Source organism: Eucalyptus grandis, chromosome 11, assembly GCF_016545825.1.
Source record: "Eucalyptus grandis isolate ANBG69807.140 chromosome 11, ASM1654582v1, whole genome shotgun sequence".
Taxonomy (NCBI): domain Eukaryota; kingdom Viridiplantae; phylum Streptophyta; class Magnoliopsida; order Myrtales; family Myrtaceae; genus Eucalyptus; species Eucalyptus grandis.
The window spans coordinates 22,547,141-22,574,017 of NC_052622.1; the positions used below are offsets into that span (position 1 = coordinate 22,547,141).

The following is a 26,877-nucleotide window of genomic DNA, read 5'->3' on the forward strand; positions in this document are numbered from 1 at the left end:
TGACTTATGCCTGATCCTCTCCATCCCAAGCACTCCTGTCAGTGACGGTCGTATCTTTACACATGGTCCACGGTCGTATCAGGTAGGGGCAACTTCCCTGCTGAGGGTAATTTTCACGACAACCTCGACCGCCTTTACGACCAAGGACCCATCTTCGGTTTCTAAAACACAACGGAAAGTGAAGATCCTGACGAAATTTATGGCCTCTTCTTCTGTGTGCAGAAGGTGTGCTTGTCTTGTCCTCTAGGTTCCCCATAAAACCGATATAGTACAGTTCGTACCGTACATTACAACTCGGCTGAAAATTCTCGCATCTCCCCTTCCATAACTAAGAATGGTAGATAATTGTACAATAGCAGAAAGCAAGCAACTCTTACAAGCTAACTTTGATAAGCCGGGGTGCACTGTGCAGGCTCAGCAAGCTCATGCAGGGTCACTGAACTTGAGACTGCCAAGTCCGTCACATTCATCGCCAAGTCCCTCATATTCCCGAAAGTTTCCGCCACAATCAAGTCGCTAGCGACGGTCCAGTTGACCACAATACGGTCAAACATCGAACCATATGATTGCCTCTGTGAGATGATTCCAAAGATTATAAATGATAGAATTAAAAGGTATTACTCAAAAATTGAAATTTCGGGTATATTTCACATGCTTTACCTGCAGAGGAAGAGTCCATCGTGTTGTAGAATTCTTCAGCTGAATTGTAATGTACGGTATGAATCATATCGTTTTTATGGGGAACCTAGAGCACAGGCCCCAACACCTTCGGCGTGTAATTCACCTGCAGAGGAAGAGACCATGAACTGTCCGGATCTTCACTTTCCGTCGTGTTGTAGAATCAGGAGATGGGTCCTTGGTCGTAAAGACGCCGGCAGAGGAAGCGGCCGAGGTTGTTGTGAAAGTTGCCATCAGCAGAGTAGTTGTCCCTACCTAAGCATCATGTTGTGCACTGACAGGTATGCCTGGGATCAAGAGGATCAGGCATGAAATCCAGAAAGATAATGAAGCAACTTCAAGTAGAAAGAGCAACAAGGATGCTCCATTGCGTCGTTTGCTTTGAATGAGTGCAGCGCCCTTGTTCTATGGGGTCTGGTAAGATATGTTAGAGAAATAAATTTTATTTGGAAAGATCCAAGCAATATTCATGGAAGCCATCAATATTTGCAAAGATTCATCGGGAATACTACATGGGTAGCATTCCTTTTTTGTACTTCCTTATATAAGTACGCATTGGAAGATACTATCATATTCTCGATAATATACGGTAATAAATGATAGTGGAAAACAATTTTCTTCCATATTGAGGCCGGTCCGTTGTGCTCTTACAAATATTAAAAGAACTACAATATTTGTCTTAAATGCACATCACTCTTGACTGACAAATTTATTTTGGTGAAACCGACCATTTAAATAAGTCTATTTTTGCAAACCATTCAGGTACCCTTAAACAAAACTCCACATCCAAAATGCCAAATTACCCATCCTTGCAAACTCATCTTAATATGTTGCTTAGAATTTGGGTGGCCGGTTTTTAATTAGATTTTATGTGATTTGGGTAGGTGTGAGAAATTAGGATTTGGTTGGTTTTTTTTTTTTTTTTCAAAGGAAATGTCGCTTTCATGAAAAGATATAATGATAATTGATGTGAAGGTGTAAAGTAGTCTCCAGGTAATATATTTAAATATATTTTCAATTTTTTTCAAAAGTAGAGTTATATAAGTGGTAATTCCTAAACAGTAATGAATGGTATCTAATTTGTGATTAATAATAGGATAAATTAGGCCCAAAAATCTAATCTGGGAGAGAAAAATAGTACAAAACTCTTAAATTGACTGTGTATCAAGCTTCATCTACTCCAATTTTTTTTTTTTCCCCATTGAGATCGCCCAAATTTTTGCTCCCTTTTTCATTAACCTTTTCGACGTTAATTCAAGCATTAAGGAAGTAGTTCCAACGTAAGCGAACCGAAAGAAGCTATCATCTTCTTGACCTTATCCCTCCGCCGGTTTGCCATGCATGCATGAGTCGTCATCACCAAGACCGACCGGCCATTGCTCTGCTCAAACATTGCCTCCGAATCAGCAAGACCGTCGACCAACTGAAGCAATCTCACGCCCTCATTCTCAAAACCCTGCCCGAACCGAACCCAGATAGTCGCGAGGACGAACGTCTGCTGCCCTTCTTGCTCGTCAAGCTCCTCCGGGTCCCCGGCGACAACCTCCGTTATGCACGCTACCTGTTCGACGAAATGCCCCACGGCAGGACCCAGTTCCTCTGGGCTCTCGTCCGTGCCCACGTCGCCGGCCAGTTTGTCTTTGTCTCCGTCGGTGCTCGTCGCGTGTGCTCGTGTGCGCTGTGCCCCTCTCCAAGGGCAAGCAGGTCCACGCGAGAGTGCTGAATCTTGGTTTCTTGGGGAACAAGATTGTGGAAACTGCTCTTCTGGACATGTATGCCAAGTCTGGGGCCGTATCTGATGCGAGGAGTATCTTTGATGACATGGGTGGGAAAGATGTTGTGACATGGACTGCAATGATACGTGGGTATTCTAAGTTGCGCATGATGGAGGATGCCCGGCAGTTGTTTGACGCGTTGGAGACCCGAAACGACATGAGTTGGACGACCATGGTCGCAGGGTATGCAAATTGTGGTGACATGAACGCAGCTAGGGAGTTGTACGATAAGATGCCGGGCAAGAACTGTGTTACTTGGGTTGCTATGATTGCAGGGTATGGGAAGATTGGGGATGTGACTAAAGCGAAGAGAGTATTTGATGAGGCACAAGTGAAGGATGCAGCATGTTGGGCAGCGATGTTAAGTTGTTATGCACAGAATGGCTATGCAATGGAAGCTTTGGAGATGTATAGGGAGATGAGGAAATTGCGAGTAAAAATCAATGATGTGGCCGTCGTAGGGGCTATTTCTGCTTGTACACAACTTGCAGACATAAAAATGGCAAATGAACTGGCTGTGCATGTGGAGGAAACATGCTGTAGTGAGTTACTTTTATGCCTTGACCATCATTTTGATTTTCTGGTTTTGCTGTCATATCTCATAGCATTGGTTGAAAAAGTTTATGTTTCAAGTGAGGAAATTCTCGATGCAGTTTGTAAACCTTGAGGACATGACAACTATGCTAATAAGTTAGTTTGGTAAATGGGTTTCTCATAACAGGAATAGGAACAGCAAGAAAATGAAATTTAGGGTATCATCTTTTGTTAGAACTTTATGTGTGCCATTTTTTTGGCTGCAACTGAATGCTACATCTGTTCTGGCAATGTTATAGACAGAAGCTATCTGGCTACCTGATATTGCAGCTGCCTTTGTTAATCTCTGACATGAAAGGATCAGTCAAATATACTTATGAAGGTTGTGAGGTTACGATCTTGCAGTGTGCAACTATATAGATGCCAGAGCCTATATTGACGTTGCTTTACTGTTTTGATGATCCGTGTCAATTCATTTGCATGATTTGTGATTTCAGGGAGGACGAACTTTCTATCTGGTGCATTGATCAACATGCATTCAAGATGTGGGAATATTGATCAAGCACAGACCGAATTTAGAAGAATGAAGAACAAGGATGTGATATCCTACAGCTCAATGATTAGAGCCCTCAGCCACTCATGGGAAGGGTCTTGAAGCTCTAGAGCTGTTCCAGGAGATGCTAAAAGATGGTATTAAACCAAACCATATAACTTTCGTTTCTGTACTTAGTGCATGTAGCCATGCTGGATTGGTGGAAGAAGGATTGATGCATTTCAGTCTGATGACAAAGACTTTTGGTATTGAGCCATTGATCGAGCACTACTCAACCATAATTGACCTCCTGGGAAGGGCTGGCCAGCTTGAGAAGGCATATGATATTGTGATACACTCTCAGGGCGTCTGTGACGCCGGTGTCTGGGGTGCTCTACTAGGAGCTTGCAGGGTCCATGGCAATGTGGAGTTGGGAGAGATGGTAGCGAAAAGCTATTTGCAATCGAGCCTGAGAATACTGGAAATTATATGCTTTTGGCAGATATTTATGCATCTGTAAATAGATGGGAGGAGGCAGAGAAAGTGAAAGGGCTGGTGAGCGAAAGAGGATTGAGAAAATTACCTGGAAGTAGCTGCATATGAATGTGGATATATTGGCTTGACAACATATTCTAGGAAATCTGGTCGGAGAGCTATGCTTTTCTTCCCTTTGTTGTTATGGGAGGTTAAGAAGAGAGTATTTTTGGGTGATTATTATTTGATGACTGCTTCCTCGATGGCATGGGTGATTAGTTTTGTCATCACTACGCAATAGTGGGAACAGCCTGGATATCCTTGCTGGAGCCGGTCGATATGGAAGAATTGAAAAGTCATGATTTGTTGGATGCCAATGCATTGGTTGAAGTCTCACTAGGACGATGAGCAACAAGAATGCTCTGACGTACTCATGATCTGAAGCTATAACCTTGAATGATCAGTGTGATCTCCACACTTGAAAGGTCATGGGTTTCATAAGCAAGATGCAGAAAGCTCCAGCTTCCAATCCTTTCGATGCGGCATGCATGGTGCGGGACATACTTCCTACAAGGTGGAAGAGTGTCTGAGGATGGTGTACTGCAGAGAATGTAACAATCTCTGCATCCCCTGCTTGATTGCCTTTGCCAATACTTCCTCCAATTGGGACTCCTAGGCGGAGCCTCTACAATTTCACGCCGCGTTTGCATGATCGCACCGGAACAGAGAACCCAGTCGTGTAGAGGACGATAAGCTTAGGCGTAAAGACACTAGCTGCCCTTTGATCACGAGTTTACTCTCTGAAGAAACAAGACGATGAAAATTCGTTCCATTAAACGCATTTGCTTTTGCACTTGATTCTTTGCCACTTGGGGAAAATGGCAGCGATAATACGGTGAACCACATGTCTTTGTTTTCCTGGAAAGTGGTGACATTTTTCAGAATAAACACATAGTCCAGTGCTTATACATAACATATCACGGTTAAGATCAAATTAAAGAAATATGAGATTTTGCGCTGTGAAAGACAGACAGAGATGGAGAGAACGTAACGAGTAAACTAATCCTTATGGTTTAGGCTTTATATTGTAAACTTTGTCGCTGAATTGCATTATCTCCTTGTGATGCTTCATTAGACTCAGACTACCACGTGTTTCTTTAATGATAACCATTTTACGAAGTAAAATTAACAACACTAAACAACGAGGCTTATGTCTTCAAAGATCATCTTAATCTTGTCCCCATCACAGTAATGTACAAGAACCCTGGACCATTTCACTAATTATAGTAGAGCTCTGAGGATTTCACCCCCCGACCATAGGTCAGAGAGTTTGTGCTTCCCAGAAATTCAATCAACTCTAGAGATTACGTCTTTCATCGACAAATGATGCACCAATGGGGTTTCTCCCTAATATAAGGGAAACCATCAAGCACTTCAATTTGCTACAGTAGTTCCATATGTCGTCAAAATTTTACGGTGGCCAACGATTCTTGCCACAATGTCCTGTTGGATCCCTGGCTTTGCAAATTACGTCTTCAAAGGAGCTTTCTTCTCTCTATCAGATATTCGAGCAGGAGCATTTGAGTGCGACTTGAATCCTCCTCATCCTTGTCCTGTTCAACACAGATGGCATTTAGCTCAAGTTTGTGCTCCTCCATGGACATGGAATCAAGTGGCAGGGCTGCAAGAAGGCAAAAGGAGGAGGACAGTAGAGAAAGTAGGGACTTCTTCCTGACCTTTTTCTTGACAACCTGAACAACATCCTCATCTTGGAGAACGTGACAAAGACCACAGTGCTGTGGATAGTGTCTTGCACTAGTACCCCATACCAGAACATACTTCACATCCTTCACCAAACTCCTGTGAATGTGGTTGCAGAAGTCCTCAACCGAACAGCCGCCTCTATCCTAAATCCACGGAAACGAAAGAAAGAATGGGAATTAAAGAAAACTCACGCCAAACTATCGTCAATGGATCGTATATTGGCAGGATATGCATACTGTGGAAAGAACAAAGGGATCAGTAAAATCTGGCTGTTGGCCTTGTGGCTTTGAGTAAATTCTGACGAGCCCCATATCTTCCCAAATCTTTGAAAGTAGTCGGTCAAAGTTAAGCTGCTTGAGCAATCATTAAAGCAGAAGCAATTAATTTTCCAAAAGAAAATGTCAGATCCGATGAGCTATTGCAAACAGATTTAACAGTTCGAACACTGTTAGAATAACGTATATTATCATTTGCCTCAAACTGCAAAATCAGATGCTCAGAAGATCCTACAGTCAGTCAGCAGTCAGCATGTGGATTAACAACATGCTGAACTCCCATTGCGCTCATAACAAAGACTTGTTCAAGGAACACATCCTATAAAGCGATTTCTTGGGGGCAACAATAAGAATTCATTAGCGATGTAAAAACTTCATATCTCAAAACAATTTGAACAAGAACAAGATCATTAACTCAAAGTCAAGAAAATAGAGGATGCATCAGAGACGCATGGAAAGATTGCCATGAAATTTATAAGAGGGCATCAGCAGCTATATGTGCCCCCACAAACACACTCCAAAAGCAAGATATAACTCTGCCAACCCAAACTGTAAGAAATCACAATGGAACTTGCCTTCAGATTGCAGCTAATAACAATGGAATTTGGCTGCCGGGCCAACCTGTCCACATCATCAATACCAATCACATCTATTTTGTTGTAAACATATATGCACTTCATGTATTTTCGGTTTCCTTCAATGACATCTATGAGATCATCCGCAGTAGCATCCTCACGAAAGAGCACCTGGAACCAGTTCCGTTAACGTCATAATAAGGTTCTTTTGGATTTCAGAACAAATATCAGAACATCAAATGTTTACGATGCAAAATCCTCAAAGCAACTGGAAATTCGTATGGATTGAGCTGAGTTCAAGGAAATCATCAACCCAAATAGTTTTCCACGATCAAGAATTCAACTTTAATCAATGAATCAATGACCATCAATCAGCAACCAACTTTTGTGACTTTCGCAATTTCAAATGTATATTCTCATTAACACCCCCCCCAAAAAAAAAAGATGTTCCCAACTTTGACTGCATTTCATATTATAAGGTCACGTCATTTCTTTGAATAACAAAAATCAACAAGAATAGGGAGGATAGGACAGGTACCTCCGCATTATGAATTTTGTATTCATGTAGAATTTGATAACAGAGCTTCTCATCCACATGCGTTAGAGGCAGAGTGCTGTTGAATGAAATGCCACCAGTTTTTTTCTTCTTAAAATATATCTGCCAATGATGTAAAATTTTGATACAAACAAATCCAAGAATCGCATGATGTATTTCATAGGGGAAAAAACCTTTCACTAACTATTTGAGGGCTGTTAATCAAGTATTTAAATGCCTTTACAAAAGCATAGATCATCTTGCTCATTAAAGAACAGAAAAGGTGGGCAAGAATCACAAAGTATCATTAGCGCAGACCTTTAGCATGAATTTACTGCTGCAATATATCAAATCACCCCCATCCTCTCCTAGGAGACAATAAACGCAATTCTTGGGTTGATAATACACACATCCTCAAAGAACCATCCTCAACTTGTTCTTGTTAGTTAACTCAAGGAGGAAGCTCCAAGCTTCACCAGCTAAGTATCATTTGATATAAATGAAAGCAAAAAAGTGTATCAATCTAATCTATAACCAAGAACAATCTTCAACTAACCAATACATTCTTTTCATCCAAATGGATGTGAAGAACTTTGAACCCTATATCAAAGCCTCATTAGTATTTATTTCTAGCATGTATATCATCTTGAGAATGAAAGATCTACAACTGCTCCCTCTTTTCCATAGTAACGATGTTTCAACTTGCCAATGGCTCCGTCATCCTTGAGCTTCAAAGATCAACTCCTGGGGCCCCCCCCTACCTCACCTGTCATATGGGAACTGGAACATCGGCCTACTCTGGGTGGCTTTATCAGACCCACAGCCTTCTGGAATATGCTCTTACTAATGTCCTCATCCAGGGACTGATTTTCTTGGGTACTTCAGAAAGCCAAATATTGAACCTAGTTATCTTGTCAACACATCAAAACAACTTTCTTTTTCTACACTCAAACTATCAAAAGAGTTCCCTAACTATTAGATTTTTTCTTCTTTGCTCAAGTTTATGACCTCACCAGAATGTCCAAGCTAATCGCGATTGGTGTCAAGTCTGCTTTTTTACTGTTCACACCTGGTTGGCATATGCAGAAGTGTTGATTTCTGAGTGTGGGTGCTCTTCTTAGTTCTTGTTGACTCAAATCACTAAAAAGGTGCAAAATGTGTTGTTAGCTTGACAAAAGACATTTTGAGCAGGACGCTAGTCTATCCCAGGCAACCAGAAAATCAGTACATTGAGAAGAGACTTAAATCTATCTTGGAAGAAAAAGCGTAAATGGGCAAGGGGGAAAAAAAAAGGATGCTTCGATGAAACTCACTTGAGGTGGCCTCTTGTTCAAACGCAAACCCACAGCTTCCAGCTCCTCGTCAGTATTTGCCGATGGCCTTCACTCTGCCAAAGTTTTAAGAAAATATCAAACAAGTGCAACGAGACTTTAGTAAACAAAGATCAAGGCAGGCTGCAAGCCAAAATTGTGAAGTGTGAATTGCAAATCACAGTCCAACCGACTGAAATTACTTGCAAAGTAAGACAACAAGCACAAGGTACAGCAGAGAACAAATTCTGACACCTTGATGCTAGTCCACCATGCCAAAAGGGGTAGTGAATATAGTCGATATATAATACACAAAAACAGGAATTCATCCAATAAGATCAGGAAAAAATTTCATGCAGAACAGTTGCAATTAATGCTTTACTGCTATAATCACCATCCAAGGATGCTCTTACCAGCATATGCAGTTTAGCTGATTGGAAGATCTGCTAGATGTTACATAATGAGCATCTGCTAGATGTCCCCAAGTAACGTTGCTTGTTAGCCATCTGAATTCATCCTTTATTCAGTCTTGGTCTATGGGAGTTAATATTTTAAAACCTCCACTTGAGATTATGTTTTTAAGATCCAGCTCTTTGCTTAGATTGTTCCATGCAGTTATTGACACAGTGCTGGGATTTTTACTCAAATAGCAAAAATAAAATTGCTGCTGCCTTTCTCCTATACATATCACTTACTTTGGAGGCATCAAGAACCATCAATACGATGTCGGAAGACTTTGCAACAGCAATAACCTGAGAGATTTCCATTAACATTCAGCTGAGCCCACAAATATGGAAATTATAACCATGTAGCAAAAGGGAGATCTATTCTAGCTTAGCAGATAAAAATTGAATGAAGAGCATGCTATCCTTCATGAAAGTTACCTGCCGACCACGTCCCTTGCCTTCGGAAGCACCTTCTATAATTCCAGGAAGGTCCAACAACTGAATTTTTGCATCGTTGTAATGTACAATCCCAGGAATGCAAGTAAGTGTTGTGAACATAAGATGCAGCTTCTGAATGCGTGCCGGTTAACAAAGTCAAAAGTGTCGACTTCCCACACTACATACAAAACATCAGCAGAATTTTAGAAGGTTTGCTTGCTAAGACATGCAGGAGATAAGAAGATCATATCTAATATTGATAATAGAAAACCTTGGAAATCCTATTAGGCCACACGCCCATGACCATATTTTGTAACTTCAAAACCCTCTCCAGCTCCACTAGAACCCTGATAAAACATTTTGAAAGACAACCAGTAAATGACCTGACTCTAACCAGCTACAGAACAAAGTAAATCTAGCAGAAGAGAAGGAAATCGACGAAAACAAATGACTTTTAAAGTTAATTGTAAAAGTAATTTCACTTTTACTACGACTTCTATATCAAACTCATAAACCTTGGGTTCTACTAATCTTCTCTACATGGAAGTCTGGCCTAAATAATTCTTAATGATCCCGGATACATGTAAGCGAAAGTGAAGAGAGAAATCATCATACTTTTGGAGGCTCCAGCAACTGCGTTCTTAGCTTTGCTATCTTTGCCTTGAGCTGACCAAGATGATACTCTACACATTAAAATCGCAAAATTAAATCATAAATTCCATAATGTATTCCACAAAAAGGACCCAAAAAATAAAATGAAAAGGACAACAAACAATAAATAGGACTAACAATGCAATAACCCGCAGATGTCGGTGTGCATGCGGACAATAATGCAAACCGATGCAAACCGATAACACGGATTTTTCGAACAAAGTTGACAGAAAAGAAAACAAGATGCATCAAGTTTGATTAGACAGAGCATGGACAGAATTCCTTTCTTCTTAAGTTGGAATTCTTAAGTTTTAAATTCTACATGATCCGAAATTCATGCGTATCCACAAGGTTCAGCACATACGCAATAGAGCAGAAAATACAAAGCACGAACCTGTGGCCTTGTTCTTCTGCGTCCGAGCCATCTCGGCTTCGATCTCTTTGATCTTCTCGATGATCCCCATCGCTGCTCAAAAAGCTCACAATCTGCGGAATCAAAGAGAAACACGTGCTCGGGAATCGGAACATCGCTAAAAAAACAACAGAGCAACGATCACGGCTCGCGACGCCGTGATCATTCGCCAGAAGGACATTCGGTATAAACTAAGGAGCGATCGGAGGAGGAGATGGCAAAAAAAAAGTGAAAAACAAGCGACCATCGCGCATGCACCATGGAGCGAGGCGAAGGTCGTACGATCATCGGTAAAACTCAATCGCCTGAGAAGATTCAGCGTACCTCGAGTTCCTTTACAGCCTCGGATTTCGCTCGCGAGCAGGTGGAGTCGGCTCGACAAGCTCGGCGAAATTCAGTCGCGAGGCGTCGGCGATGGAGTGAAACTTCGTGAAGCAGAGATGGCGTCTAGAGAGAGAGAGAAACATGCGAGAGAGAGAGAGAGAGAGAGAGAGAGAATTGCGAGGGAAGGAGGAGGAGAACGACAACAGACGAGCGAGCATTACGGGCGTGGGCGGGCTCAGGCCTTCCTTGGCGGGCACGCGTTATGTTGCTAGTTCGGGCCCATTTGGGCCCGTTGTTCAGGCCCGCCTCTTCAACCTAAGGCTCGATCCGAGGAAGCTCCGCCCCGGCCACACCCGAAGCCGTGGGCTTTTTCTAGTAACTTGAAGGAATAATAACCCAATGTGTAATTTGATCTATAAAATTTTAATTTGTTTAATTGATCTCTAAATTTTAACCAAATATGCAATGTAAAACATGAACCTTTAATTTGTTCAATGTAATCCCTGAATTTTTGTTCATATTCAACATGAAAAATGCTCAATATAATCCTTCCAAAAAACCACAAACTACATTGAACAAAGGTCAAAGTAAGATCAACAACAGTAAACGATGAGCTTATGTCTTCAAAAATTATCTTAATCTTTGTCCCCATCACAATACCGTACAAGAACCCTCGACTATTTCACTAATGATAGTAGGGCTCGGAGGATTTCAATCACGACCAAAGGTCAGAGTTTGTGCTTCCAAGAAATTCAATCAACTCTAGAGATTACATTTTTCGTCAACACACGATGCACCGATGGGGTTTCTCCCGAATATAAACGGATCTATCAAGCACTTCAAGTTGCCTCGGTAGTTCAATATGTGACCAAAATTTCCCAGTGGCTGATAATTCTCGCCACAATGTCCTGTTGGATCCCTTGCTTTGCAAAATTATGTCTTCAAAGGAGCTTTCTTCTCTCTATCGGATATTCGAGCAGGAGCATTTGAGTGCGACTTAAATCTTCCCCTTCCTCCATCATCACTTTCCTGCAACAAACAACACAGATGGCATTTAGCTCCAGTTTGTGCTCGTCCATGGATATGAAATCTAGGGCCCTGTATGGTAACGCTCCAAATAGCACCTGGTTTTATTCTTTTGTTTCTCAGAATAAAAAAGAACAGAAATCTATTTGATAAATTTTTTTTTTCTCGAGAACAAAAATCCGTTTTTGTTTTCACCGAATGAATTTGGTAAAAAAAAAAGTTGCTTCTTGCTCTCAGGAACAATTCCAGAATCAAGTCTAATCTTTCTTCTTTTCTCTCTTTTCTTTTATTCTCTTTCCCTTTTTCTTCTTCTTCCTTGGCCTATCTGGCTCTCCCCTGACAACGCCGAGCCAAGATGAGGCTCGTTGGCCCGAGCCACTCCAAGGCGAGGCAACCTAACAATGACTCAGGCGAGCTCGGCCTCACTAGATCTGGGCAAGGTCGACCTTGCCCAGCCAAGGCGAGGCTTGGGTCGCTAGGTGCTGGTGAGGTCGCCGATGGCCCTTGTCTGGTCAGTTGCCGGCCAAAGGAAGGAGAAGATGAAAAGGGAAGAAATTATTAAAAGAAAATGGTTTGGACAAGAAATTTTAAGGGTTTTCCCAAATGTATTTCTAAGCCAGGAATAGAAATTTTAAGGGTTTTACCAAACACCTTCAAATGCTCAGAAATTGTTCTTGGGAAAAAAATTAATTTCTAAGCAAAAATTGTTTTCAAGAGCAAAATGGTTACCAAACGCACCTTAAGAATACAAGAAGGCAAAAAGGAGGAGAGGAAAGTAGAGTAAGTAGGAACTTCTTCCATACCTTTTTCTTGACAATCTGAACAACATCCTCATCATGAAGAACGTGGCCGAGACCACAGTGCTGTGGATAGTGTCTTGCACTAGTACCCCATGCCAGAACATACTTCACATCCTTCACCAAACTCCTGTGAATGTGGTTGCAGAAGTCCTCAACCGAGCAGCCGCCTCTATCCTACATCCGTCAAAAAACAGAGAGAATGGGAATTAAAGAAAATTCACGCCGAACTTTCATCAGTGGATTTTCTAATGGCAGGATATACATACAGTGGAAAGAACAACAGGATCGGTAAAATCTGGCTGTTGGCCTTGTGGCTTTGTGTAAACTCTGACAAGCCCCATCTCTTCCCAAATCTTTGAAAGTAGTCGGTCAAAGTTGAGCTGCTTGAGCGATCATGAAAGCAGAGGCAATTAAAAGAAAATGTCAGATCCAATGAGCTATTGCAGTAGATGTAACATAGTGAATATTGCGAGAGCAACATATACAATCATTTGCCTCAAACTGTGATATCAAATGCTCAAAAATCCTAAAGTCAGTCAGCATGTGGATTAACAACATGCTGAACTTACATTGCACTCATAACAAAAACCTCTTCAAGGAATGCACATCCTCTAAAGCAATTTCTTGGGGGCAACAATAAGAATTCATTAGCAACGTACAAACTTCTTCATATCTCAAACAATTTGAACAAGAACAAGATCATTGACCCAAGTCAAGAAAATAGAGGATGCATCAGAGACAAGGAAAGATTGCCATGAAATTTAGAAGAGGGCATCGGCAGCTCTACATGCCCCCACAAACACACTCCAAAAGTTCAATGCAAAGTTCCTAACCTAAAAGCAAGATATAACTCCATCAGCACATACTGTAAGAAATCACAATAAACTTGCCTTCAGATTGCAGCTGATAACAACAGAATTTGGCTGCCGGGCCAACCTGTCCACATCATCAATACCAATCACGTCTATTTTGTTGTAAACATATACGCACTTCATGTACTTTCGGTTTCCTTCAATGACATCTATGAGATCATCCACAGAAGCATCTTCACGAAAGAGCACCTGGAACCAGTTCCATTAACCTCATAATAAGGTTCATTTAGACTTCAGAACATATATCAGAATATCAAATGTTTACAATGCAAAATAACCAAAGCCACCAGAAATTTGTATAGAGTTAGTTGAGTTCAAGGAAATCATCACCCCAACAAGTTTTCCACGATCAAAAATCTAAGTTCAATGAATCAATGACCACCATGCAGCAACCAACTTTTGTGACTTTCACAATTTCAAATATATATTCTCATTAACACACAAAGAAATGGATGTTCCAACCTTTGACTGCATTTCATATTATAGGGCTGTTTCATTGCTTTGAATAACAAAAATCAACAGAAGAATAGGCAGGATAGGACAGTTACCTCCGCATTATGAATTTTGTATTCATGTAGAATTTGATAACAGAGCTTCGTCCACATGAGTTAGAGGAAGAGTGCTGTTGAACGAAATGCCACCAGTTTTTTTCTTCTTAAAATATATCTGCCAATGATGTAAAATTTCGACACAAACAAGCCCAATAATTAAACAGATGTATTTCAAAAAAGAAAACTTTCATTAACTCTTTGAAGGCTGTTCGTCACATGCTTAAAATGCCTTCAAAAAGTATACTTCATCTTGATCATTAAATAACAGAAAAGGTGGACAAGAATCACAAAATATCATTAGCACAGACCTTACGCATGAATTTACTGTTGCAATATATCAAATCACCCCATCCGCTCCTAAGGGACATTAAAACACAGTTCTTGGGTTGACACTACACACATCCTTGAAGAACCACCCTCAACTTGTTCTTGTTAGTTAACTCAATTAGCAAGCTCCAAGCTTTACCAGCTCAGTACAATTTAATATAAATGAGAGTAAAAAGTGTATTGATCTAATCTTTAAGCACAAACAAGCTTCACTAAACCATATATTCTTTTCATCCAAATGGATGTGTCAAGAACTATGAACCCTATATCAAAGCCTCGTTAGTATTTATTCCTAGCATGTATCTCATCTTGAGAATGAAAAATCTACAACTTTTTTTTTTCTTTTATAGTAACAATGTTTTAACTCGCCAATGGCTCCCGTCATCCTTGAAGTGAAGAGATCAATTCCCAGGGCCCTCCCCTACCTCACTTGTTATATGGGAACTGGAACATCAGCCTAAGTTGGGCGGCTTTACCAGACCCAGACTTCTGGAATATGCTCTTACTGATGTCCTCATCCAAGGACTGATTTTCATAGGTTCTTCAGAAAGCCAAATCTTGAATCTTGTTATCTTGTTGACACAACAGAAAAACTTTCTTTTTCTACACTCAAACTATCAAAGGAGTTCAATAATTGGTAGGTTTTTTCTCCTTTGCTCAAGTTTATGACATCACCAGAATGTCCAAGCTAATCACGATTGATGCCAAAAGTGCTTTTTTACTGTTCACGCCTGGTTGGCATATTCAGAAGTGTTGATTTCTAAGCCTGGGGGCTCTTCTTAGTTCTTTTTACTCAAATCACTAAAAATGTGCTAAATGTGATGCTAGCTTGACAAAAGACATTTTGAGCAGGATGATAGTCTATCGCAGACAACCAGAAAATCAGTTCATTGAAATGAGACTTAAAACTGTCATGGAAGAGAAAGTGTAACTGGGTAAGTGGGGGAAAGAAAAGATGCTCCAATGAAACTCACTTGAGGTGGCCTCTTGTTCAAACGCAAACCCACAGCTTCCAGCTCCCTTGTCAGTATTTGCCGATGGCCCTCACTCTGTCAAAGTTTTGAGAAAATATCAAACAAGTACAATGAGACTACAATAAACAAAGATCAAGGCAGGCTGCAAGTTAAAAATGTGAAGCATGAATTGCGAATCACAGTCCAACCAACTAAAATTACTCGCAAGGTAAGACAACAAGCATGAGGAACAGCAGAGAACAAATTCTGATAGCCTGATATTAGTACTCCATGCCAAAAGGGCAAGAGAATATAGTCAATATATAATACACAAAAACAGGAATGCATCCAATAAGTACAGGACAAAAAATTTCATGCAGAAAAGTTGCAAGTAATTCTTGATTGGCTCACTGCTATAATCAACATCCTAGGATGATCTTACCAGTATATACAGTTTAGCTGTTTACATCATACTGATTAGAAAATCTGCTAGATGTTACAAAATGAGCATCTGCTAGATGTCCCTGAGTAACATTGCTTTTTAGCCATCTGAAATTCATCCTTTATCCATTCTAGGTCTACGGGAGTTATTCAAATTCATTTACAAAACCTCCACTTGAGATTATGTTTTCAAGATCCAGCTCTTAGATTGTTCCATGCACCCCTTGATGCGGTGCGGGGATTTTTACCCAAATAACAAAAAATAAAACTTGCTGCTGCCTTTCTCCTAAACATATCACTTACTTTGGAGGCATCAAGAACCATCAATACGATGTCAGAAGACTTCGCAACTGCAATAACCTGAGAAATTTCCATTAATATTCAGCTGAGTCCACAAATATGGAAAGTATAACAATGTAGCAAAATGGAGATCTAATCTAGCTTAGCAGATAAAAATTGAACAGTGAGCATGAACTGTCCTTCATGAAATTTACCTGCCGACCACGTCCCTTGCCTTGAAGCACCTTCTATGATTCCAGGAAGATCCAACAACTGAATTTTGGTATCATTGTAATGTACAATTCCAGGAATGCAAGTAAGTGTTGTGAACTCATAAGATGCAGCTTCTGAATGTGTGCCGGTTAACATAGTCAAAAGTGTCGACTTCCCCACACTACATATAAAACATCAGCAGAATTTTAGATGGTTTGCTTCAAAACATGCAAGAAAAGAAAAAGATCATATCTAATATTGATGATAGAAAACCTTGGAAATCCTATTAGCGCCACACGGCCATGGCCAAATTTTGTAACTTCAAAACCCTCTCCAGCTCCACTAGAACCCTGATAATAACATTTTGAAAGACAATCAGTAAATGACCCGACTCTAACCAGCTACAGAACAAAGTAAATCTAGCAGAAAAGAAGGAAATTGACAAGAACAAATGAGTTCAGAAAGTAAAGTTAATTGCAAAAGTGAATTCATGTTTGGTACGACTTCTAAATCAAACTCATAAACAGTAAAGAAAGATAACTTGGGTTCTACTTATCCGCTCTACATGAAGTCTGGGCTAAATAAATCTTAATGATTCCGGTACTGTGTAGCCGAAACTGAAGAGAGAAATCATCATACTTTTGGAGGCTCCAGTAACTGCGTCCGTAGCTTTGCTATCTTTGCCTTGAGCTGACCAAGATGATACTCTACACATTAAAATCGCAAAATTAAATCACACATTCCAAAGTGCATTCCGCAAAAAGTAAAAATTAATGAAAAGGACAACAAACAATAAATAGGACCTACTAACAATGCAATGACCAGCAGATTTCCGGTGTGGAAATGGACAACAACACAAACCGATAAGGCAATAAATTTATGCGAACAAAGTTAAGAGACAGACGAAAAGAACATCGAGTTCGATCGGACACACTTCCCTTCCTCTTAAGTCGGAAATCGAAAGTTCAAATTATTCATAAATCCGAAATTCACGCGTATGGACAGGTTTCAGTACACGCAATAGAGCAGAAAATACAAAGCACGAACCTGTGGCCTTGTTCTTCTGCGTCCGAGCCATCTCGGCTTCAATCTCTTTGATCCTCTCGATGATCCCCATTGCTGCTCAAAGCTCACAATCTGCGGAATCAAAGAGAAACACGTGCTCGAGAATCGGAACATCGCAGAAAACCGAGGAACAATCACGGCTCTCGATGGCGGCGTCATTCGCCGGAAGACATTCGCTAAACTATGGAGCCATCGAAGGAGGAGCAAAACGAGCAACCAGCTTGCATCATCAAGCAGCAAGCGAAGCTCGTAGGGTCCTCAGTAAAAATCAATGGCCTGGGAAGATTCGGCGTACCTCCAGTTCCTTTACAGCCTCGGATTTCGCTTCGGCGAGGTCGGTGGAATTGAGTCGCGAGGCGTCGTCAATGGAGCGAAACTTTGCGGAGCATGGATGGCGACGAGAGGGTAGCCTTTGGAAGGAGAATCGGGAGTGAAGAAGGAGAAGGACCAGCAACAGACGAGCCAGCATTTCGGGCCTGGGAGGGCCCTTGGGCTGTCTCGGTGGGTAAGCTCTATGGGCCAGTGCCGACCCGATTGGGCCCGTTGATCAGGCCTGTCTTTCTAACCCGAGGCCCGCCCATGTTTCCACACCCGTAGCCGTGGGCTTTTTGAAGGTACTTGAATGGAGTCCGGAGAGAGTCGGGTGCACCCGTTCTATCGGAGCCCAACTCATATGGACCGTTCGATCGGGTGAAGCTCATTATAGAAGATCTCATCATCAAGGCGGGATTCGGCTGGGAAAACCGTGCTTGTATCGAGATAAATTGACCTCTATGATCATGTCCATCGCTATTTTTTTTTATCGTTGTAGAGATCCTTATCTAAAAGATCAAAATTTAAACGAAAATTTACTTCTTCCTCCAACGACCTAAAAAACCAAAAGAAAACGAACTGTGTATTTGGATTTTAGAAATAGCAAGAGAAGGATAAAATTGATTACCACGATTCCAATTGAGGATTTCTCGTCGAGCGTTGTTTCCAAGGAAAATTGATAGCAACTTCCACATTTTACCTGTATGACCTTTTTCTTTGGAAAATTTGTGCATTCTTTCTTCGAAGTCAAATTACATGAAAATATCAAAGTGTAGATGCTAGCTAAATCCAGTTACTTAAACATGAGATGAAACCCCCTTTTGGCTCATATATGTAGACATTTCCATGCTCTTCGGGGAAGCATCATCTCTCTTTCCCTTCAGAAGACGAATTTCTAATTACTCTCTTTGAAACTGAACGATCGATTCCCATAAATTGCTAATGAAGTATGCTCGGAATCGTATTCACACACTGGTGCTCAACGTGGACAAAGCTCAGAAACGGATCATCAAGGACGCTCTTGCAGAATTAAGCTCGTTAATTTGGGTCGCCGAGAAGAGAAGTGACCATAACAGTCAGAGACTATTAGCTAATGCCATACTAGGCCACAACAAAATAAAAGGTAAAAGCCTAGGTCTCAAGTCTCTCAAGCCTAGCCCTAGTATTTTGGCTCCCATCTTCATACAGAATACAGATTTACATGCTTATGTAGCTCCGCAGCTGAAATGTTCCTATGATCACATGCGTCGATACCTTAACAGCCGACGAAACCCCACGTCAAACTCGACGTTTGACCCACCGGCTGAAGCTTGATTGCTCATCTAAATCAGGAGAGACCAACAGTTACATACTTACATCTGGTGATCCATCTGAGTGCGCCGGCTCAAAGTCTGAGAACTTCGGTTACTTTGGGGCGTGGTTTTTATTCAAAGTTAGACAAACTAAATCTGCTTATTTACAGCTACAAGTAACCTGATCTGGTCCCATTTACACTTCCACCACAACCCACTAATTTGCTCGTGCTCAGATTTGGTGAAGCCTGAGCATGCAGCTCGGCTAGTTCTCTGACCCGCAACAAGATCGCAGCTGGAATCGGTGCTGACACGTGCTTCCTTGGATTCATCTGGAGTTTTCACACAAAACATACAAGTTAATTGATAACTGAACTGTTTCTGGATGCAAGTAGACCGATAAAAAAGCCTATACGCATGTGTTGCTAAAACTATGCATAAAGAAAGCAGGTCACGTGGTAAACCTGAAAGTGGAAAACATAGTAAGCGAACCCAAATCCCCAATCTCACATACAAGTGAGACACTGGGAAGACATGGAAAAAACTAGAAATTGCTTACCCCTTTATCTGTAGGTGCTGGTGCAAAGCTAGCCTTCAGCAAGTTTCTCCATTTGTCCTAGAGAACACATTCTTGTCTTAAGAGACCATAAGAGGAGTACTCTAGTTTTTAAACCAGACACAAGGGTAGTAAATGAAATACCTTAAGATCTACAGAGGTGCGGTATGAATAGGATGCAAAAGCAAGCCGTTTGATCTCAGACCATCTCCCAGCTCCATACCTTGAAACGCCTTCTACTAGTCTCATCACTTCTGCAATAGTCCAAGCTCGATGATGTTTCCTTCTTATTCCACCTTTTGCTGTTGGCACAGTAACTATATTGTCTTTCGATGCATCACCCGATGAATCTCCGTGCTTCGCCTCTAGATTCTGCTCAGGCTCAACTCTCTCAATGGTCATGCATTGGTTATCCTTCTCCACCAACTCAATACCCTGGAATCAGGCCATTGAGACTCAAACTAGTGCATTTAACTAATTGGATTCTTCAAAAATCAAACCAAGATATGATACGATCATCTCAACAAACAAATGGCACAGAATGACTAATGAAAGAATGCTGAATTAGCTCAAAAGGCCCTTCTCATTCATCTTGTTGAACCAACAGAAACAGAACCACAATCTACATTGACAGAACATCAATCTTTCTACATATCAAAAGAATCCCAAATTCTCCAAGCTAGTTTCCTCTGAGTGAATAAATCCTCTCACATAAAGAATCTGAGTCCCCCAAACACAAAACTTCCAAGGAAACAAGAACATGAATAAGACTGACATGTTGAATCTCAGCAGATTGTCTACTGCTCACACTTCCATTTTTTCCATTATCATCTTACTATGCACCTCCAGCAATGTCAAATGTGGTCCATGACTTCTATCATCTTAATGTGAGGAGACCACAGCCAAGACAGACTAAGATTCTGCATTTCATTTAATGATTCTCGACAATAACGTGCTAAGTTCTATATAAAAACATACTCAACCAGGAAGGCTATGACAAAGATTCATACATCTTTTGGTATTATTAACATCCCAATCTCCTTTTCTGGCTCGACCCTAATCCCATTTTTCATGTTAATATTAACAGTTAAAAAGCCGAATGTTGAGAAGTGATGGGGAAAATATTAAAGAACTGTATCAGCTGTGCCAGCTTCCTCCTCGCACATTGAGTAAAGCTCCCCAGTTCTGCCACAGGATCTACTTCATTACTGCCTTCCAAGATTGAAACACAGACACCACACAGATGAGAGTGAAGTTAAATGTTCTCATGCAGATAAGCAACAACAACAACCAAAATCCACATAGAAAGAATCACTCAGAAACCGAGTAACAGAAAGTCTGCTTCTCAAGATCGGATAATCAAAGTCCATATACAAGATTTTAATGCATAACATGAAAACAAAAAGTCTAATCTTACTTGGTGCTGTATCTTTTTAGGATCAGAACTCGTTCGAGAGGTCTTGCTCACCAATTTCCCAGACATGCCCCCACTACTATGATAAAGTCCCTACCGAGTACAGGCAAAAGAAGCATCAGGGATTGCATCAATTAGAATAATTTCAATCCCTGCTAATGGCTCCATGTAAATGATAAGACAAGGTAGTAAAATGTTCCCACTCAAAGAATTTCCCCTTACTTCCTCTTATAAGCCTTTTGTACATTCTCAAATGAAATGTAATTCTACAAAGAAAACACCCGCTAACAGATAAGATATTAAGTGTACGATCCCAAAGATATCACACTGACTGTAACTTAAAAGAATAAGAGTCCGCAAATTACCACGAGAGCCATAATATCTTTACGGGGACGGCTTCTTCTGATCCGAGAAATGCATGGGACCCGTAGACCGGCAACAGAATCCAGCCTTGTGACATAAGTTCTCCTATCAGGAGAGACATTTTTGGCAGGTCTATCACCAGATTTTGGAGAATCCCATCCACAGCTTTTAGCTGGAATTACCGACCTCCCAGTAGGCTCATGATGTTCAACTTCAGAAACTTCTTCAATATACCTCCTTGTAGGCTTCCGTAATCTCTTGACAGATTTCTGCTCACGACTTAGAACTTCTGGCTGAGAATCCTCAATAGGCCCATAGTTTCTTAATCTTTACCAGAAATTATTTGACAATCTTCCAACTGCTTTTCTGAGAATTGTCCTGTCTGTGTGTTGGTCATTGCCACAACATCTCGACAGCACAATTAACATTGTTGGAGTTCTCTTCTTCTCAAGTTTCAGAATTTGGTTCTCTTTTATGACAAAACTTGTACTTGGAACATCACAAGAGTTGGTCAATCCCATGGCAATTCTTTTAGCCACGTCTTGTCTTTGGCAGTAGTCACTGCCTAGCAGCTCTAAAAGTATCATGTAGTTCTCTGATAGATAGATTATCTAGGCAGATTTCTCCCTCTTTAATTAAAAATCAGGCAGCAAGCTGGTAGCAGCACATGACTACCACTTTCTCTTATTTGACTAGGAGATTTTGAGCATTCTGCAGCATCTAAAGATTGTTTCATCTGATCCATGTCCGAACTTGGAGCTACAGGAGCAGCAGTTTCCTGCATTAAAATATCAAAAAGGAGCTTCTAATCAATAACAGGTAAACTATACTCTCACGAAATTACTGCCGGCCCAATTTCAGTTGTGGAAAAACTATCAAAAGATTTGTAGCATAAGCAGAAATTCTATTCCAGTAGGGTAGAAAAAGCAGGGACTATAGTCAAGATACCACCTACATGAACCAACTACACCAACTCGGAAAACAGGGTTGTCACACATTCAGAGAAATAAGCTTCGCAAGGAAAGCCACAGATACTAAACCCACCCAGAGAGCTCTATGTTTATATGCTGTCAAGATAATAAATTTCATTCTACTAGGACATAAACTGTATTTGCTCAATGAGCACAATAAGATTATAGTAAGAAACCCAATAGTGCGCTCTAAATTTGGACAATCACATTGAGTATCATGGAGCTATATTTAACATTACCATTCCGGCTTCAACATCGACCATTTGCTGTGAAAGAGAGCAAACTAGTAGCAGGCATCACACACTATGAAAGAACTAGAGGAATATAACATCTGGGAAAATATGATGATCATTACATCACAAATAACTAGTGTGGCATACTTCTGAGGATACACAACATAGTACTAGCATATAAGAGTGACTTAGTAGTATTACACTATTCCCCTCCAGTCTCTGATCGCACAATCTGTAATAAAAAAGATCAAACAAATCACTACCTGAATTGGATGATTCCAAATTCTCTGCATCAGCATACACATCCTCAAACTTGGAAAAACCTGCGAAAACAACCAGTGAGATGGAATAGAACCAACTACATATGCCACAAACATTACGTTCTGATATTAGTATCCAGTCATGTCTAACTAGATGTTAACTATCCAGTAAGTTGCAGAAGCCCACATTAATAAAAAACCACTGCAATCAAGAAAAAGAATGTTACATGTCACTGTAAACTGCAGGTTTAGAAAAATAAGCAAAAGAACCTACTGATACTACTCTGTATGAAAAAAGAAAAAAATGAATGAAAAAATGATGATCCTTTTATTTGCTGTGATCATGACATCACGAATGCCAATCCCAAAAAAAGCAGAAAGCATGAAGGTTGAACGAAGCTTCCCATATTCAGTGAAATTGACTAATTCAATGCATAATGAGTACATGGGGAAGAAATGAATGAAGGGAATTACAAACAGATATTCAGGCACTAGACGCACAACTTTTCTTTTTTTTAAATCATGTAGAGCATGATCATTTTCCATGTATTATCATGAGCTATGAAGAAGCAATAGGGTTTTCGATGCTGACACTCCATTGACTGTGCTGGTGGTGAAGACAATATCAACAAATGGCTACAAACCTGATAGCTCCGACAGAGATTTGCCAGAGGAAGAATCCTCCATGGAAATTCCACGGCCTGCCCAGGCTCTTCAACAATATGCATTTTATTGGGGTTATCATTGATCAGATCCACAACCTCCATGAATTCATCATCTGTTGCAGGCACTAGTGTCCCATCACCTTCCACCTAAGATCAAATAAACTAATGATAAGAATGATCTGAAAGAAAGTTTAAGATGGCAATGCAATAGAAAAACGAAAATCTTTGCAATAGATTTGGTGAGAGCTACATAACACGATACCCACAGAGGTAATCTTGTGCCACCTCCTTTCTTCCATCAGAAGGAATTGCTTCATGGACAAAAAGAAAACCAAAAGATACTCCATAGAGGTCACCCAGCATGCCTACCATTGGATAATTTGCCTATAAAATATGATTGGGATTGCTACTAAAATTATCCCAATTGAACAAGTTTCACAGTTTCAGATTAACCTCATTGCTTATGCAATTTTAAGTTTGTGCCAGAACCAAATTGATTTGCTTCATTCAGTTCATTAAAGCGGACCTGTGAAACTTTCCGAAGGTCAGGTTAGCGTATCCTTGATCAGATAATTGACAATCATTAAAGATAATAAGGTTGAAGCAGAAGAAGTCTTGCTGTGCAAGATAAACAATGGAAAAACTAAAACCTTATATCTCCAAATTCAATGACCCAGGTCAGAAAATTTGATTTGCTAGTTCGCTGGTTGAGTTTTGTTTGAAAAGCAGAAAAGAAAATTCTTTAATTCAATATTGACGTGCCAACTGATGACTCCATATGGCATCTTTATTCATGTTCGAATCTGTAATTGACGATATGTGAATTACAGTTCATAAGATAAGACAGAAAAAGGTATTTTGAAAGCAAATGAAAAGCAAAGCAAACTAAACTTACATTCTAGTCAGTTTTGTTTGTTGGTTTCTCAACTTCTATCTAATGTGGTTCTGGTTTGATTTAAACAAAAATGGGGTGCACACCCCTCACTGGTCGTCATTGGCAGATCAGAGATACCATTGGCAATTACCACCACTATAACCCAAATATGATGATAATTTTAGCCTCAGTATGCAGGTCATGGATGGTAGTAACAAAATTTGATTCCAAAATGACCAAGCATCCATTCGAATGTCTACTTCAAATGCATCAATTACGATAGCCATTTGCTCCTCCAGTTGAGGAATCAAGAAACCAAATTCTGAGCATATAATTGCCACCATTTCATGAAAATGTCAGTTGAGATATTTAACTGCACTAGATTAGCCTTCTAAATCAACTATACCAAATTCCATTCATGAATACAATAAACTTTAACCTGAAAAGGGTTGCCAAACACTAATCTAAGATAACAGCTGTAGATAACAATCTCAGCCAATATATAAACAGAGCCAATAAGAGGTCAGCTTTGCTACATTGAATTTTTTTTTTTTTTTTTTTTATGGGATTACAAAAATTAATCAAAGGTAATTGCTTTTGGTCCCCCTCAACTTCTGCAGACATGGAATGTCTACTGAGAGTTGACAAGTTAGCCAGTTACTGCTTTGAGATGGCACATACTCCTAGCACAGCATGTCTGCGACTCCACTTAGCATTACCATCTAAGCCATCCGAGAGTACCAAACAGTGTAACATTACTGCAGGCATTCGCATAATAACATTGGTGGAAATAATAAAAAGGATACCCAAACCAAGTGCAGCCACAAATATGATAACTTGTTGAAAAATATCTAATATGAGAATGGCCAGGAGATCAATTACCCGGACGAGCTTATAGACAACTGGGTCTGAAACGTGCTTCGTGGGTGAAGTTGAGGGGAGGTCTTCCCAACCCACGATCCTCGAACAGGGTTTCATCAACCCCTTCAGCTCCGGCCACTGTTTCCATGGAAAATCCACCACATGCAACTCAAATACACTAACTGGAAACTCGAAAAATTACCAAAAAGAAGAAAAGTAAGAACATTTCTCCTTAAAGTTCAAAAATTTAAGATAGAAACTAAGCTATTCAAATCATCCCTTCTCTACCGAACACAGAAATTTCTCATGCATCAAACTCAAATAATTTCATGCAACTCAAATACACACTAACTGGAAGCTCAAAAATTACCAAAGAAGGAAAAGTAGGAACATTTTCCCCCCAAAGTTCACAAATTTAAGATAGAAACTTAGTTACTAAGATCATCCTTCTCTCCCAAACACAAAAAAATTTCTCCCATTCATCGAACTCAATCAATTTGGCCCCCGATCATCAATTCAAGCAATCGCTAAAACCACACACCAAATTCAACAGCACCACTGCATAATCACCAACGCCTAAAGAAAGGCATATCCTCCCCCACACAGCAGACGAGCAAAAACATGCACGAGCCCCATCACGCACATTGCGAGATCAAATCACGAAACGCAAACCCGGGTCAATCCAGATAAGCGAAAAGCGAGACCCCCACGCGGAACGCCAATCGTCACTCGCCACTTCAATCGGACTGAGAAAGCGACGAGCAGTTCGACAGCGAGAGCCGGAGTGACTCCGCGACTCACCATAGGAGGACCCGGCGTCGCCGTGGGCGGGCGGGCGGGCGACCGAGCTCTCGACTCGGCGTCACCGGAGACGGAAGGGAACCGGCCGGGAGCGACCGAGTTGGGGACTGAGTCGGTGACTCGGGGGGCGCGTTCGCAACGGAGAAGAGAGAGAAAGGGAGGGAGAGGGAGGGAGGGAAGAGAGAAAAGACTTGATTGACAAGGAAATGGAATTTGCCGGGAGATATATCGCGACCCCACCTTTTCCCCGTTTGCTGTTTGGGCTTTTTCTTTTTCTTTTTTATTTTTATTTTTATTTATTTTTAATTTTTTTTTGGGTTCTGTTTGGTCCTGCTTTTGTAGTACGCTGAGTCCATATAGCCGCGCACAACTTCCGGACTCGAAGCGCTTCTGAACTGCAGCTTTGTAGTTTCGGTTGAGATCCGTGTTAGTTGTGGGCGTTTTGTGCACGAGCAGCTGAAGTCAAATGGACCATCAGGTCTTCATCGCTTTCCCTATCTTGGCAGTCAATTTAACGAGATCGGGTGAGATTTTGGATCGAAATTTGTAGTCTGAACACGGTTCGAGATGGATCGAGCGGTGTCATGCATTATCACCGGCTAAAATCCACCCATTTGATCCACGGCGAATTGGGTAAATGCTATTAGTAGCGATGCTTTTAGTAATGCCGCGTCAACAAAGAGGAATCTTTACATGCTCCGGGCACATGTGCCCTCGAGCATTGATGCCGAGAGTTGATGAAGGAAGGCACCGATCACTAATTTCACGACCCATAAGGAAGGCACGGATCATGCTAAGAGATGCTGGAAACAAAGTTGAGCACAACCAGAAAACAAAGGAAACAGGGGCTGTGAATCGAGTTTAGCTATTAGAAACTGAGCCATCGCTATGAGGTATCCAGGAGAACAGCCATCCAGTTAAACTGCTGCTGTGTGAATGCAGCAGAACTCATACAAATCATTCCGCAGCTAAAAAACCGGACACGGCACGTCGGCAAACAAGTGCACCGGGCTCAAAGTTTGAGC

At 40.8% G+C, this 26,877-nt stretch overlaps 1 protein-coding gene, 1 long non-coding RNA gene and 3 pseudogenes across 2 annotated transcripts; 1 reads left to right on the forward strand and 4 right to left on the reverse strand.

The window, feature by feature from the left end:
• LOC120289832 overlaps positions 1-4,295 on the forward strand; it is a 5,072-nt pseudogene extending 777 nt beyond the window's left edge.
• A 1,233-nt stretch (positions 4,296-5,528) lies between these two features.
• On the reverse strand, positions 5,529-10,861 carry LOC120289833 (annotated as a pseudogene).
• A 450-nt stretch (positions 10,862-11,311) lies between these two features.
• LOC104422993 (developmentally-regulated G-protein 2) lies at positions 11,312-17,684 on the reverse strand. Its single transcript, XM_010035445.3, is given in 14 exon segments — positions 11,312-11,752; positions 12,553-12,723; positions 12,816-12,929; positions 13,440-13,610; positions 13,970-14,003; positions 14,005-14,087; positions 15,274-15,348; positions 15,997-16,053; positions 16,188-16,212; positions 16,214-16,366; positions 16,459-16,535; positions 16,825-16,892; positions 17,233-17,322; positions 17,546-17,684. Coding segments are annotated over 13 exon segments (1,194 nt in total). The 5' UTR covers positions 17,303-17,322; positions 17,546-17,684; the 3' UTR covers positions 11,312-11,656.
• An 882-nt stretch (positions 17,685-18,566) lies between these two features.
• LOC120289834 lies at positions 18,567-22,421 on the reverse strand (annotated as a pseudogene).
• A 240-nt stretch (positions 22,422-22,661) lies between these two features.
• On the reverse strand, positions 22,662-25,135 carry LOC120290049. Its single transcript, XR_005547925.1, has 3 exons — positions 25,073-25,135; positions 23,296-23,463; positions 22,662-22,714 (listed from the first exon to the last, which is right to left on the reverse strand). It is a non-coding gene; the product is annotated as an uncharacterized LOC120290049 (long non-coding RNA).
• Between the last annotated feature and the right edge of the window lie 1,742 nt (positions 25,136-26,877).